At 43.0% G+C, this 15,955-nt stretch overlaps 1 protein-coding gene across 1 annotated transcript in view; it reads left to right on the forward strand.

Moving 5' to 3' along the window:
* The first annotated feature begins 585 nt into the window (after positions 1-585).
* Positions 586-15,955, forward strand: part of BICC1 (BicC family RNA binding protein 1) — a 104,597-nt gene continuing 89,227 nt past the window's right edge. The window contains exon 1 of the mRNA XM_083740277.1: positions 586-1,228. Within this exon, the coding sequence (XP_083596403.1) occupies positions 658-1,228 (571 nt within the window). The 5' untranslated portion in view covers positions 586-657. The remainder of the gene's footprint in view (positions 1,229-15,955) is intronic.

Raw genomic sequence — 15,955 nt, forward strand, 5'->3', positions numbered from 1 at the left:
CCTCGCCTAACCCTAGGTTTGACTGCTTGTTTTTAAAGTGAGAGAGCATCTCAGGGGATACATTTATCCCTATCCACCATTGCCTCCAAACACTATTGGCATTTCTGGAAAATATACAATCCTTCGATTACTGTCAGTAAAGTTCAAAACACATTTTGTATGGAATTATTTGAGCTCTCTCACACAGCTTGAAGTTTGAATAGGGAAAGGGCACGTAGTCAAAGACTCCTTAGCCTTTTGTCACCTATTGATTTTTCAACTCAAAATAGCCATTGCTTTTTCACCTATTGTGGGAAGGCTACAGGGTATCTGTCTCTCTTGCAACCCCTCCTCTTCTCACTGGAAGCAATTTTGAGTGGGAAAATGCCTGGGATGGGTGGGTGGGGTTAGCAACCTATCCCAGCGCCAAATCCACCAAAGCCCGACTTCTGAGAAGTCGCTGCAGCGTCTGGACCACAGAAACCCACCAGGGCGGGGTGAGGAGGCCGCTACTTATAGCTTTGGGCGGAGCATCTGGCGCCTCGCGCGAGCGCAGCCTCGGGCGGCTCTATTTATGCGGCGCCCTCGTCGGCGGCTCCCGCCCTCGCGCGCCGCCCCGCCCCTTTTCTCCCCTCGGATATCCCTCCCTCCCCGTCGGCGCGCGCCTCTCGCCGCTCCATGGAGGAGGCGGGGATGCTGTGCGGACTGCGCGCGGGATGGGGGCGCAGCCGAGCTGCAGCCGGCCCGGGACAAGCGCTGTGCAAGGCGAGCGGCTGCGGCAGCAGCAGCAAGAGGGACAGCCGCGCGCTCGGCGGGGAGGCTGAGCTGGAGGCTGAGGAGGCAGGCGCCACCGCCGCCGCCGCCGGGACCAGCGAGGCTCTGGCGGGCTGGGATGAAGCGGGCGGCGGGCGGCTGTGGGGCCAAATAGCTTCCCGCGGCGGCGGCAGAGGCGACGACGGCGGCTGCTGCTATTGCTGCTGCGGGCAGGAGGCTGAGGGCAGCGGGGGGGCGGCCGCCGTCGCCTCAGCGTCCTCCGCCGCCGAGTGGGGCGCGGGGATGGCGGCTCCTCCTCACGGCTACCCGCTCTCGGACCCGGGCTCCAACAGCGAGCGCAGCGCCGACTCGCCGCTGCCCGACGACGACGGCGGCTCCTCGGCGGCCGGCCCCGCCCGAGCCCCCTCGGCCAGCCCCGAGTGGGGCGAGGAGAGGTTCCGCGTGGACAGGAAGAAGCTGGAGGCCATGCTGCAAGGTGAGGAGCCCGCGGCGGGAGGGAAAGGCGAGCGGGCGGGCGGGCGACGCCGAGGGACTCGAGGGAACCGCGGCTGGGGCGGCCGCGCGGCGCCTGCGCAACTCGGCCCGAGCATTCCGCTTTGCCTCCCTCGCCGCTATTCGCTGCCCGTTAGACGCGCGGTGGGGAACGTCCTCCTCACCACGTGGCAGAGGGGACCACGCAGCCAGCGTCTCGTGAGGAAGCCCCCTCCCCGGGCTCGCTTGCGTGTCCAGCCTGAAAGGAAGGGGGCGCCTTTGCCTTGCTGGGCTGTAGGGAAAGCATCCCCGCCCCGTACTACTTGATGTACCGTATTTCTCCACGGACTTTTTGTGAAATCCAGACATTGATCTTTTGTCTTTTTCCATCTCCCTTTGCACAGTTCTTCCCCCCACCCAGGAGGAAGAATAGTTGGCTTATGAAATCTGTGGGATCTAGTTGAGATGCTTGCATTGTAGGGGGCTGGACTAGATGACCCTAGGGGTCCCTTCCCATTCAGGGATTCTTTATTGAATCCCAATTCTTCACACAACAATCCAGTTTTCCCTTCCCTCCTTTTGGGGACTTAAACTGCAGCCTGGAGTGTCTCCAAGGAGGAGGACAGAATAGCCCATTCTGCCACACTTCCGCATCCTAACGTGTGGTGAAATCCTCCTCTCTCCTTGGCCATAGAACCATAGAATTGGAAGGGACCCTGGAGTCATCTAGTCCAGCCCCCTGCAATGCAAGAATGTGCAGCTGTCCTATATGGGGATCAAACCTTCAACCCTGGCATTATCAGCATCACTGGAAACACTTTTTTTTAAAGCCACATATACCTCCAGAAAAGAGTTTATTCCCCAGGTAGTTTGCTTTATACAAACTATTAATAAATTAACAGAGAAATGGTCCCAGCACCATGTGGGATCTTCAAGGCCAGTGCCCGTGTGGGATCCTTAGGGGCATTGCTGGTGAGGGTAAAGCAGGAAAGGTGCTCAGCACCAGCTATTTGGGGAAAACCCCACCCCCAGTTTTAAGGAGCACCTCTTCCCCCTCTGTCAGCATGTAGAAGTTCCTGGCAGTGTCTGTCTACTTCTTTCTCCCTTTGTGGACTTCTGGGAAGATAGCTTTCAAGGGCTTGTGTGTTGCATGGCCAGGAGGAGCAGTTCACCCCTTTTGATTGAAAATATTTCATTAACAGAGCTTTGGTGGTGGTGGGAGGATGGAGAGGGGGCTGTCAGGAGTCAAGGGACTGGCCTTGACACATGGAGAGAATTGGGGGCTAGAGGCACCCTCAGTTTGCTGAGATCTTTAGCAAAGCTGGAGAAACGGATCCTTTTCTGTGTGTGAATTTCTAGCCAAAGCTTTCATTTTTACCTTGTTTCAAAGCAGGATGTCATTTCTTCCATTCTAGGAATAGTGGCTGCTGTAATTTGGTGTTTCTGGGATGCTCCAAGTTCAGTCTCTTCACTCCCCCCCCCCAAACCTTCTTACTCCAATGTGCCATCTAAAATGCAAGGCTAGAAATAGTTTGCAGAGCACACACTGAAATACGCTGTCTCCAAACTTCGCTGGCTGTTTTGTTTTCTCCTCCCTCTCATCTTTCCTTCCCGTTTGTTTCCCAAACACATCAGGTCCCAGATGTGGATAAACTCTCCTTTCTACAGATGTCAGTGCTTATAGCCTCTGCTGTTTTTCAGAGGCTGTGGAAGTCCTTGTTTCTCTAAACTGAGGAGTCCACATTTGTCGAGAAATTAGCGTTTTTAGGGGCTTGGTGCAAAGTGACTCTCAATAGCTTCTATGTGTTTTGTTTTGTTTAAAAAAAACTTAATCATTAACACAGGCCCAAAGTTCTGCTTCACAGCATCTCAGAGATGTAGGTTTTCTAGGCAACTTCTTAGCCCTGCTTAATTAACGTATGCATTCTGCACTCTGAAATGAATACTCTGTTGCATAGTGTGAGTGACTGTCGAAGTGGTAAGATAATTTTGTAACCAATTTATGGGTAACCCCTTTAGAAGGGAAAGCATTAAGGAAATTGAACACTATAAAATGAACATCTGTAGTATAGGAGGCTTTTTGGAAATTATCCAAAGCCAGGCTTTTAAAAATATTTGCAGCTGGTATAATCTGACATGCATTATTTCCTTATATAGTTCCAAATAAAGCAGTAAACTTGTTCTTCACTTTCTAAATTACTTGAGTTCAAACTTCCCCAGGATCCATTTCATAAGGCTGATGTTGCAAAGGTTTCTGGGTAACTTTGTAGGACATTGATGCTGTTTGTTTCCCCTGAGTCCAAATAGTTGCTGCTGTCTTTTTTCTTTTTCTGCAGTCTTTTAAGTAGGTGCTACAACAATGCCCTAATTTGTGGTGTGTATACTCATTTTATATCACCCCATTTAGTATCTGGTTACAATGGATTTTGCATGTTTTTCCAGCACTTGAAAATGTGGGAGGGTGTGACCAGGTATCACGGGGCAGAAATGCATAGCATGGAAATTAATAACTGTCATACAGTTTCTTACGTATTTTCAGTAAGATGAACCCACAATCTCCTGCGGTTTTGGGTTGCAGGGAAAGATTGGAAGTAGTCTACAAAAGAGTGCTTTAGGCAGCATATCCACCATTACTTATCTTCTCATCATGGAATCCATAAATGATTGCAGTATCCTAGATTTCTGCAGTTTGGAAACCATTGTTCCATGAATGAAAACTCAGTAGTACTGAGACAATTCACGTAGTATTGTTGAACTCCTATAATGTGGAAGGTAGGCTAGAAATTAACTGCATCAGTTTACTAACAAAAGTGAAAATGTTTGAGTGCATTGTGTAGAGAAGAACCGAGTGTTTTCTGTTGCCTGTTTATTATGATGGGCTGCCTTAAAAAATTGTTCTGTTTTGAATTGCGTTACCCTTGCTGAAACTTAAGTAGAGAGTTTGTGATAAAACATTTACGAGGGCTGCTTATGAAGGCAGATGTGTAGATTAGAAATAGTTGGAAATCCTCAGCATTTGTGTACCTAATTGAGCTTTTAATGGTCCCTGTGCTTTAGTGGTGGAGATCAGAAATTATCCAGAAACCTTTCCTTTGATCAAAGCAAATAACTCCATTTTATTGCTTTGCAGTTTAGTATGCTGATTATGTTGTGAACCACCTGTAACATTTTTTTTTAGTGGAAAAGCAGGATTACAATAATTTTATGAACTCTGTACATAAGCCCTTCTAAAACATCCCACTATATGTCTATGCTTGGTGTAGGGTGGCTAGGTTTGGTGGGTCTTTGATCATAACATGGCTCGTATTATAATGTATGCAGATCAAAGATGGAGAAACTCTGCTCCCCTCATACGTTGTTGGCCTACAACTCCTGCAATGGTTCAACAAGCTGGCAACATGTACTGGCAAGATAAATTGATGAGCGATGTGGAATTGGATAATTTGACATACAAACTGTGTAACAAGGACAGCCATGACTTCAAGGAAGAATGGGACCTTTTTTTACAAATTATCTAAAAAAGACAACAAAACGATTTAGACTCCTTGGCAGGTTTTGAATAAACATCCACAAAGTTATCAGTTGAATATATGATAGAAAAGGCAACAATTTGTACAATTTTATAATATGCAGAGGATTGTATGTGTAAAGAAACCAGGGAGGGGAGCTGAGGGAAATCCTTGAGGGGAGAGGGAGGGGGGGGAATGTAAATGGTTATGTTGATTGATAATTTGTTTGCTAAAATTGTTCAATAAAAAATATTTTAAAAAACAAACAAGCTGGCAACATGCACAGCACTCTGCAACATTCATGTGGCTAACTTATACTTATAATCAATATAGTGCAACTGAGCACTATATACTTGTTTCCTTCATGCCTTCACAGTTGCAGAGCACCGGGACTGAACTCTCCAACGCCCCTTTCCAAATATTCTGTAGCTCTTCTAAGTCTCTACAGCACACAAATAAATTATGTTGCTGCTGATCCACATTTTAAAGAACTCCTTTTCCCTATTTTGCTGCCGCAAAATAGGAAGTAGTGTTTACTTCTTCCAAGATATCCCCGTAGCTGTGTTGCCTCTGTGTTCAGTTCTGAATGTTCTATTCAGATGGTTATAGCACAGCTTTTGATCATCAGATCCGTGAATTGTGGGTAGTAGAAAAGCAGTCAGTATGACTGACTATAATGTTTGGAATTTGTTTCAAATTAGATTCAGTCTCCTGGGGGTAGGTTAATCTTTAAGCAGTTAATATTTTGTTTTGCTGATAGAGGGATTTTTGGTATGCAACTGAGCAGAGATCACAGTATTTACTGTAATGACTATAATTTAACTTTAAAATTTGAGGAGGCCTTTAAACCCTAAAGGCATGGTATAATCATTGGAAAGAAGTTTGTGAGAGAGATCGTACTGCTAGCTGATCAGAGCTGAGTAGTGGAACATATGGCAGATAATGCCATGAGGTTTTACCTGATGTGGAATATAATTCTAGCTCTCAACCCCCCCCCCCAATTCCTCCAAGCAGCTCAAGGAGGTATTATGACCCCTTCTTAGTTCTTACATAGACTGAGATATAGTGTTTAGCCCAGTGTTACTCAGGAAGCTTTGCAGCTCAGAGGGGGTTTGAGAGTTGAACACCCTAACCTCTGTACCACACTGGCCAAATCACGTTACCACTGAGCAAGAGAGCATGCATGCAAGAGGTATGCATAATTTTATCTCTTGCTAGGCAGATGGACAGTTAATGCTACCTGTCTTTGGGGGTGTTTGCCCATCCATGTACCTGGCTCAGGAACTCAGATTTAATAAGTGGTCACAACAGGGACACATTGATAAACTACTATTTGGTCGATGATTGTCAGCACTCTCCCACAGAAGTCTCCCATTTACAGGAGGTGCTCATGTGCTTTCTGTTTGCTAGAAAACACTTTTTTAAAAGATTAGTTTATTTTCTTGTCATACTTGTCTTCAGACATACTAAAAAGAAGTAATGTAACTTACACAATATGTACCTCCTTCTGGATCTGCTTATATTTTTACTGCTCTTTTTATAGTTCCACTTGACTCTGCTTGCTTCCACTAATCTGTCTTGCATGATTTTATCTGCTTGGGTATATATTGCCTTATACAAAGTATGCAGAAAAGCCATAACAGAGAGCAGGGATTAGTTGGAGAGATGCAACTTCCCATCAGTGCACCATGCTTATTTTGTCCTTATGCTGCATTTAATTTTTCAGCTGCTTCAGGCAAGAGTACTTCCTTGTTCACCTTATGAAGCTGATCAGCAGCTGTGGAACAGATGCCTAATTGAAACATTTACTGGAGCAGCATACAGTAGTTGATACTTTGGTAATACCTGTAGAGAAGACCTGCACAGGTCATTGAATGATGCTCTATCTCATGCCTGCATTCCACCCACTCTGACTGGGGGTGCCTAAGCCACACTGTTCTTCTCTACAAACATTATCAGAGAGGAATTTAACCAGTCCACTAGAAAGTGATTTTTACTAATTCTTTAAATTAAGTCTGTACCTCCATTCAGGTTAAAAATTCTAGTCCATTTTACAGTAGCTTCTAACTGTAGCTGGAGGCAGGGAGGGCATCAGATACTACAAACCTGAGGGTTCCTTTTTTAAAAAACAAACACCAAAACCCATTGATGTGGTCACCAGGTTAGTCTCCTTGAAGAAAAGTCCCACAAGTAAACTACCACTACTGAAAAGGCCCCTTTCCCTGTTGCTCCCTCACCTTGCTCCACTTTTTATTTTTATTTTTTGGTGGGTGGGAGCACTGAACTAAGCCATAGTTCTATTTAACATGTCATCCCAACCCAGGTTCATGACTTATCTCTCCCAAACAAACCATTAGCTGTAAACTATAGGACAAAGCTTGGTTACAGCTCATGGTTTCTTTGGAGAGTGCTAAACCATAAGCCTAGGTTCAGACAACAAGCTAAACCACAGCTCAGCTCCTTGCAGCAGCAAAATTATGAATGAGGAGCAAAGTGACCACAATCTCATCTCCAGGAGCGCACCCTTTTCATCATGCGAACCAGGCCAGCACTTAGACTCCAGGGATTCTGTTACAAATAGCTTGTGAGTTTGAAGGGCCATGACTGATTTGAATTGCTGCATAATATTTAATAAATTTGAATATCGCTTCCCAAACACAACAGATTCTAAGCTGTCAGGGAAGTAATTGGCATTAATTCTAGACTAGAGTTGCTGTTAGAAGTATTGAATGAGAATGATCCCAAACAAGTGATGTGTTCATTGGAAATGTTGCTTTGTACTTATAGAAACACTCTATTTTAAAACACAATGATTTTAAGTTTCTGTGTACTAATAACCTAGCTTCATTGAAGGCTGGAGATCAAACAATCATCAGAAATCTGAGCTGGGTCCCTTGGACATGACATGCAGCCCATGCCCCGTTTCGTGCCTGCCCATACGTTACTGAATGTGAAGAACAACTGTGTTTGGGTACTATTGTGCTGGTAATGCAGTGCTAGCTTATTTCAGGACTTCACCCAAAGCTTGTGGGGCTTGGAGTTTGTCAGCTGCAATTTGCTGCTAAATTGCTTTTGGGAAATGCAGTAGTAATTTATTGCACTTTGCCTGGGATACTTATAAGAGGCAGCATAGATCGTTTGGGGCTAGCATGGAACACAACCTTGCAAATCCCACAAAAGTTATACAGCAATCTTTACTAACCTGCCTGCCCACATGTATCTGTGTTAGTCATCTGTGGCATATTGGTGGCCTGAAATGGAAGGAAAATGCTACTTAACATTCCAGTTTTCTGCTTGCCTGGCCATTACTCTGGTGTAATGTTTCTCTCCTAGAAAGAAATAATTATCCTTGTAAAATGTAAGTCATTTCAGTGCTTCTTTATTCAGTGCAAGGAGATAGACCCAGTACTGAAAAATGGTAGCTGAGAGAGCAGCAAAAATCTTATCCTCACTGCAGTGCAGAAGGCAAGTCAGTGCTCTGATAAAGAAAGGGCAGTGATGGAAAGTAGCAATATCATTTTCAAATAACTTAAATTCAGCAAAATAATGATGTCTCGGCTACAGACATGAAAATTGTCACGAAAGGTTACATAAAAGCAAGGATTCTTCTGTGTCTACTTGTATCAATTCTGCAGAAATCTGTGGACCTTGCAGAGGGAGCAAGCTAACATTTTATTTGTGTTACTGGGGAAAAAATCTCATAGCAGTAGCTGTGAATGTAGTTAAGGCAAACCAGAGATTCTGGCTAAAGACGACATTCTCAAACTTCCTTTCAGCAGATGTGCTGGTAACTTTGAATACCTGTTGTCAGGACAGGCTCCATGCCAGGGAGGGTTTCCTGCAAATGATCATCAAAAAAGACTGCTGGGACACGTAAAATGCTTTAAAAACTTTCTTTTCTCTTAAACTTAAGGCTTTGGCAGCAAGTTCACTTTTTATTCATACTATCTCCCCATCTCCCACCCCCAGGTGATCATATTAAAATTGGGCAGTTTGTATTTGAGATTTTTTATTTAGCAAAGCTCAAGCATGTCAAGTATTGCTTCAATGGTGAGAAGCAGAATTTGACCCTGTGTGTGTTTGAGCTTCAGAATTCTTAACGGGAGGGTTCTTTTTGTGTGTGTAAACTTCTTTTATTTATACAACTCCGTGAATTTCTAACACAGTGCGCTACAGTGTTTACATCCAATGCACTTGTGTTACATTTAACAGCATTTTGGTTATTTTTGCAATACGTGTATACAGAAATCTCTTTGTATCCTCCTATAAGTTGTTGATCAATTTGGTGAATTTTCTTCAGTGTTGTTATGCAGATCCTTACTTACTTGTTTTTTTTTCAAGTGGCAGAGTGATGCATTGTATAGTATACCCACAACTTGTGTGGGGGTGGGTTATATTCCGGGGGTTGAGTCTAAAGCCAAAATTGTGTATAGGGAAAACTGAATCTGGTCTGGGACCATAATAAATTTCATTTCATTGTATAGGGAAAACACATTGGGTTCAGTGGCAGATGAGATTGCCAAAGTCGTCTTCTGCAGACTTCTATCCCCTTTTCATTTTTTTTTTTTTTAATTTTGCCAAGTGAGTAAAGTGGAATGTGCACAAATTAAATTCACATAAGTTGCATGGCATCATTTAGAATTGTAGCCGGTTATAATCTGCATTTCATCCTAGACATTAATAGGGATGGAGGTCTGTTCATGTAAGGAACCCCTTTCTTGTTGAATTATACCTGAGTAAGTGCAACACAGGAACGTGGGTGGCGCTGTGGGTTAAACCACAGAGCCTAGGACTTGCTGATCAGAAGGTCGGCGGTTCGAATCCCCGCGAAGGGGTGAGCTCCCGTTGCTCGGTCCCTGCTCCTGACAACCTAGCAGTTCGAAAGCACATCAAAGTGCAAGTAGATAAGTACCGCTCCGGTGGGAAGGTAAATGGTGTTTCTGTGCGCTGCTCTGGTTTTGCCAGAAGCAGCTTAGTCATGCTGGCCACATCACCGGGAAAAACTGTCTGCAGACAAACACCGGCTCCCTCTGCCAGTAAAGTGAGATGAGCGCCGCAACCCCAGAGTCGGTCACGACTGGACCTAATGGTCAGGAGTCCCTTTACCTTTAAGTTCAACACAGTCATTAAATAATAAGGAGGGACTGTGGCACAGTTTGGAATCTCTGCCATTGTTCACCACTCTATGGATTGTAGCTCAAGGAATTATAGCAGGCAGTGCCCTAGAACATTATACTAGTGATGCCTTCTTTTAACAGTGTAAAACGGCGTTCCCCAACCTGGTGCCACCCAGATGTTATTGACCTATAGCTCCCATCAAGCTCAGCCAGCATGGCCAATAGTCAAGCATGATGGCATTTGTAGCATGATGGCAATAACTTCTGGAGGGCACCTGGTTGGGGAAGCCTGGTATAGAAACTTGCAGGTAATGGAGATGTCTCTATGTAAGAAGGAAGCAATGTGAAAGTTTTTAGATTTACAGATAAAATGCATCTTTAAAGCTCTACTGATATATTGACGTGGAAGTGGCTTTGACCGTTGCTGAGTTTTCAGTCTTGAATGTGTTTTTGTGAAAAGCTGCGATTAACATTGCCAGTTAGAAAATCTGCAGCAAGAGCTGGATTGCAATTCTCTGTGTACTTGCTTGGTATTAACTGTCATGATAAAAGTTGTGTGAGTGGTTTGTCATAGATGTAAAACCATTCCTAACACTTGAAATGAAGTCAGTGTTCTGAATAAGAATCAAGTTCTTGCTCTTCTGGAATAGGTAGATATGCAATGCAGGAAGTTCATTCTTTCCTATATAAATATTTCTTAGTAATAATAAACCACTAAGGATCCAAGCCTCTTCCTCCCTGTGTCTAGGTTTTTAATGAACCACTGCATTACTTTGCTTAGAAAACCAAAATACTGAGGTTTCAGGTTAGCAGTCTAGATTCTGTAGTAACTGGAACATCTTTAATAGCGTTTACATTTTGTTTCATGCGTGCATAGCAGGAAAGGCTTCAGTTACTATTTTTGCTTTCATGTGCCAAATCTGCTGATTAGGCTTTCCTATAGAAAAATAAATATATGAAACAGATTTGTGGGAGTTGTAGTCTTTAAAACATTTTAACATTCCTTTGTTAACTATTGTAATAATACCACTTTCTCAAATTTCAGTGTTTCCTTAGTAGTATAACAGGCTATCTTGGTTTGGCATGAATGCCTTGGTTAAGTATTGCTGGCTTGCACATTCCTGTTGGTTACATTACAATCTTTACCTATCATTGGAAAATATGCCCTGTTAACTGCTCATTGTGGACAGCCTGATTAAAAACCTGCCTATTTAATGAATAAACATACCAGTGTTTATCCCTTATACAAGCTAGGAAAACTGTCTTCATAATTCTGCATATTTCAGTTTATGTAAGGAGAAATGGCCACCATCTGTATGCTGTGCCAAGAAAATGCAAGCTCTGTAGGTGGAATAATTTGTATAAATGTGCATGCCATTTGCATAGTGTCCCACCACCTTCCCAAGAGATTTGCTAACTTGCTTGTATGGAATGAGATGAAGAGATTATGGGGTGGGGAAGGCAGCTGACAACTAAGCATGGTCAAAAGGAGTAGTCAGCAATTTGTTGAGCATCAAGTACTTTCAGACCTTAGTAGGCTCATTTTTTGGCTAGGAAGGGCAAGGAGGCACATCCTCCTTGTTTGGTGGCACTTAGCTGGGCACTTTCACAGACATACTCACGTGTACATCACCCTGGCCATTTAATGACTTAATTAATGCATGCAAATAAAGGAAGGTCTTTCCTCTTTCTGCAGCTGCATTTTGGTATGTAATAGCCAAGAGTGAATGGAGGAGGATCGACATTGAAATGGTGGGTAGGAAAGTTGTCGTGAAATGCATCTGGATTTCATCCACACAATTATTTCCTCTTCACTCCTTTTTTGCTTTCATCTTACTTCCACAACTGTGTTGGTAAAGTTCATTGAAACATTTTTCATAGCCCCAGTACAAATAGCAAGCTGAAGGAGAGCTGTTTAGGGCAATTTGATAATTGGATTAGGTTTTAACCAAGCCTTTCTCTAGTTCTGGGTTTTCCCAGACTTGGGCCTGCAGCTGTTTTTGGACTACAATTCCCATCATCCCTGACCTCTGGTTCTGCTAACTATGGATAATTGAAGTTGTAGTCCCAGAACCACCTGAGACCCAAGTTTTGGAAGCCTGCTCAAGTTTGAGCCTTCTCCTGACACTGGAGCACGGAAACACCTTGTAATATAGGAAAAAAATATAAAAATTAAGTCTCTGTGCCTGTCCATTGTTGCTCAGTGTCATCACCTTAGATTGGCAATTTGTGCACCAGATTCCCAAGTATACTCTGTGCAACAAACCACAATTAGATGCATGAAGCGACAGGTAAAAAGTTTTTATTGATTTTGCTATTTGTCTCCTCTCTGTGTAAGTTCCAATTTATGCCTAATTTTATGAATTGTGGTGACTTGTGTTCAAAACCTTTCCTTCTCATACTTCTGTGCAGACAATAAATTCACCAACATCTTGTCATATACAGGGAGAGCATTGTAGGTCAGATTGGGATCAATGAACACCTGAAATAGTGCCAGGATTTCCCTCTTAGTCCTGCAGCTATCTTTCTGTCACATTTGGTGCGTCACTCTTTTCAGGACTTCAGAGTGATGCATCTACATGGTTTTACTTGCAACAGCCTAAGAAGTAAGCTACACAAGCTTGCCCAGTCATCCCCAATACTCCTGTCCAGTGTGTCACACTAGATTTGGATAACCGATGTTGCCAAAACTCATAACTAGCTGTTCCAGTAAATGAACTTGTCTAGCCAGTCCTGCTAATCTACATTATGAATTGAGCAATGTTTCCCTAAGAAACCTCTCTCAATGAGATTCTGAGGAGAAACCTGGCAGATGAGATGATGAAAGGCAGCTGCTTTGTAAAAGCATATGCATTGGTTCCTCAGTGTTAACCCCCTACCCTTGATGGAAACCCATGAATTGCCGTGAACTGTGGGTGATATTCAGCTAGGTATTACTTAGAGTAGACCCATTGACATTAATGGGCCTGGTTTAGTCATGTTCATCCATTTCTCTAGATCTCATCTGAGAACAGCTTGGTCGAATACTGCCCTGTGAGACCAGGCCACCGGGACAAAGTGTGTGTGTGGGGTATTTTCTCTTATAGAGCAATGTCTTCATGTAATGTTTATGTGGTAGATATTTCACTCTCCAGTTCTAAACATCTCTCTGGTTCCCTGATATGTCCATTAGGATAAGAGGAGCAGGTGAGTTTCCAGGCAGCCCTCAGCCATCGCTGGCATGATGGGTGTGATGCAGGTGAGACCACAAACTACAACATCAAGAGGCCAATGTAATGTTTGTATAGCAGCATCAGCACACAGGTTTATGAGTTGAGGGAGAACTTGCAGAATATAAACGAACTCATTGCACATGCTTACCAAAGCTGCTTGTGTGAGTACTAAACTGATTTGATTGGAGTGAAGTGGAGTTTGCCCACTACTGCTCTAGACATGGTATAAGAGACAGGGATGAGAAGGAGAAGCATGGTATCTGCAACAGCTGTCTCTTTCCATGAAGCTTTATTGACATTAGCTTTCAGATCTTGGTCTATGAGACAGCAGAGAGCTGCAGCCTCCAAGGTGCAGCTGCTTTCTGCTTCTGGTACAAAATGTGCTTGAAAGAGTGTGGACAATACATGGCAGTATCTTGGAAGCTGGATGGGTTAGCAGATGACTGTATTGTGAAAACTGCAGAGCATCTCTGTCTCTCCATCCCTGCTGCAATGCCTAAGAGCACCCTGGACATAATGGCAAAGATGGAAGAGAATATGCTATGTGGGTAGGATCCCTGATGTAGATGCAGTGAGTACCCCAATTCTTAAAAGTTGCAGTAGTCAAAAGGCAGAGCTATAGTATTCCAGTGTTCATTTTGTTCCGGGATGTTCATAACACTGCATTCATAAAGCTGTCAGCTGTCGTCCAAAGAGTTTCTTTCAAGCTCCAAGCAGAATGTAGCTTCTGGTAATCAAAGTTTGAATCGTTATTGAACTGAAACATATGCCTCTTAAATAAAAACAACAACAGATAGGGCTGAGCTGCAGGAGGCGTGTTCCCAAGTGCTGTTGGCAGTGCTTTGCAGTTATTTTGTGAGTGATTGCTGCAAAAGGCCTTAAGTATTATTATTTTTGGAGGTGGTTTTTTTTGCCCATTTAGAAAGCACTTTCCTCACTCTGAATTCCCTTAGTGACGTTGGACAAATACTATTTGTTATGCAACCTCATGACATCATCACATTAAGTACACGAACCCTGATTAGAATTGTCTGTGTGGCCATTGCCAGGAATTAGTAAACTTAGTTAGAAGAGGTGGTGGTGGAGGAGGAAACACAGAAACAGCAGGGTCAAAACCCACATACATATACCCAACTATAAAGCATTTTCAGAAAATTTGTTCCCTGAAAGCATTAGTTTCAACCTCAACTTCAAAACAGGCAACCCTCGCCTAGGATCCTATTATTATTATTATTATTATTATTATTATTATTATTATTATTATTATTATTTTATTACCTCTGCCAAGTTTTAAGTGCTGAGATTATTAATTTACCTGCACCTGGTTATTATTATCTTTCTCCCTGTCCTGACCATCCCTCCGAGGTTATATTTATATTTATAATCTTTCAATTTGGCTGGTCTATTCACTTAACCAACCTGGAACAATCTACCAGAGAAAAGACCGCCGCCCATGGGAGAGAGGGTCATGGATGAATGATAATCCAGCTTTTATCTAGGGTTTTAATAGGTCATAAGATTTTATGGTAACTATATTCGTAATGTATTTTTGTTGGTGTTTGTCCTTTGATGCTATGGCCTGTCGGCTATGCAAGTAAAGTCTATATCTATCTATCTATCTATCTATCTATCTATCTATCTATCTATCTATCTATCTATCTATCTATCAAAACAGGCAAGCATTTGTCCCTCTCGCTAGCTATGTATTAGAGCTCTTGCCTAATATCTTAAGATAAAAATGGTCCAAATTAAATGCAACGTCAGACTATGGTGCACTGAAGCACTTCACATTATGGCAAAATGTTCAGTGCACTGGGAGATATTCTGAAGATAGTGTGTACTGGCTGGAATGTTAGGGCAATTTTCATCTCAGATGGGGACTAAATAAGGACTCCGTGAAACTGTCTTGCATACAGAAGTCCTGAGGGTAATTAAAATCACACAGTGTGGAAAATATTCGTGTTAAGATTTTATGGATATATATTTTATATATAAATAATATATGCAGGTATCAGGATGGGTGCACCAGCCCAATTAGTTTGGCTCTGATCCAATAAGCAGCCATGGATCATGGAACTGAAGTGGCCTTATCTAGGCTGCTCTGTGCATTTCCTCTTCCAACTGTGCCATGGCCCTGTCCCCTACTCTTGACACTACAGTAGTTGTGGAATGACCACAAGCACCTGTGTGGTGCTTCTGGTTTGTCTACCTAAGCTTGATACGCAGGTGGGGAGTTATAATAGAAAACAAAATTGCTGATACCATAATACCAGTATACACATGAATGGTACGCATGCAAGTGGAAAAACTGGTCAGCTCACCTCAAAAAGAACATTGTAGAGTTAGAAAAGGTTCAGAGAAGGGCAACCAAAATTATCAAGGGAATGAAGGAACTCACCAATGAGAAAATGTTGCAGCATTTGGGGCTTTTTGGTTTAGAGAAAAGACAAGAAGTATTATGATTATTATGATTATTATTATTTATTTACATGGCTGCCCTGGCTAGTCCAAGCACCTTGTCCACATCTTCTAGCCTTTCTAACAGAAACTCACCCACCACAACAGGACTAGACAGTGTTCTGCCTAGAAGAGAAATGATGGGAGTGTATCAAGTTACGGAGACAGTGGATAAAGAAATTGCCTTAGTAGGTCTCTTCAGCCCTTTACTTTCTGAGGTAAGATCAGTTAGAGGTGAGCTGTGCTTTGGAACAGAAACCCGCTAAACTATTTTCTTCTTCCTTTCCTTACACAATTTGAATTAAGACCTACTGGTGCACTAAGGCCCTTAGCTTGACTTGCTCCTATCACAGTTTTGTTTTTAAAATACTGAATTTTAACTGTTTGTTTTTTATTGTGTATTCTGAATCTTGTACTCTGCTTTGGACAACTTGTT

Source organism: Podarcis gaigeae, assembly GCF_964106915.1.
Source record: "Podarcis gaigeae genome assembly, chromosome: 5".
NCBI lineage: Eukaryota > Metazoa > Chordata > Lepidosauria > Squamata > Lacertidae > Podarcis > Podarcis gaigeae.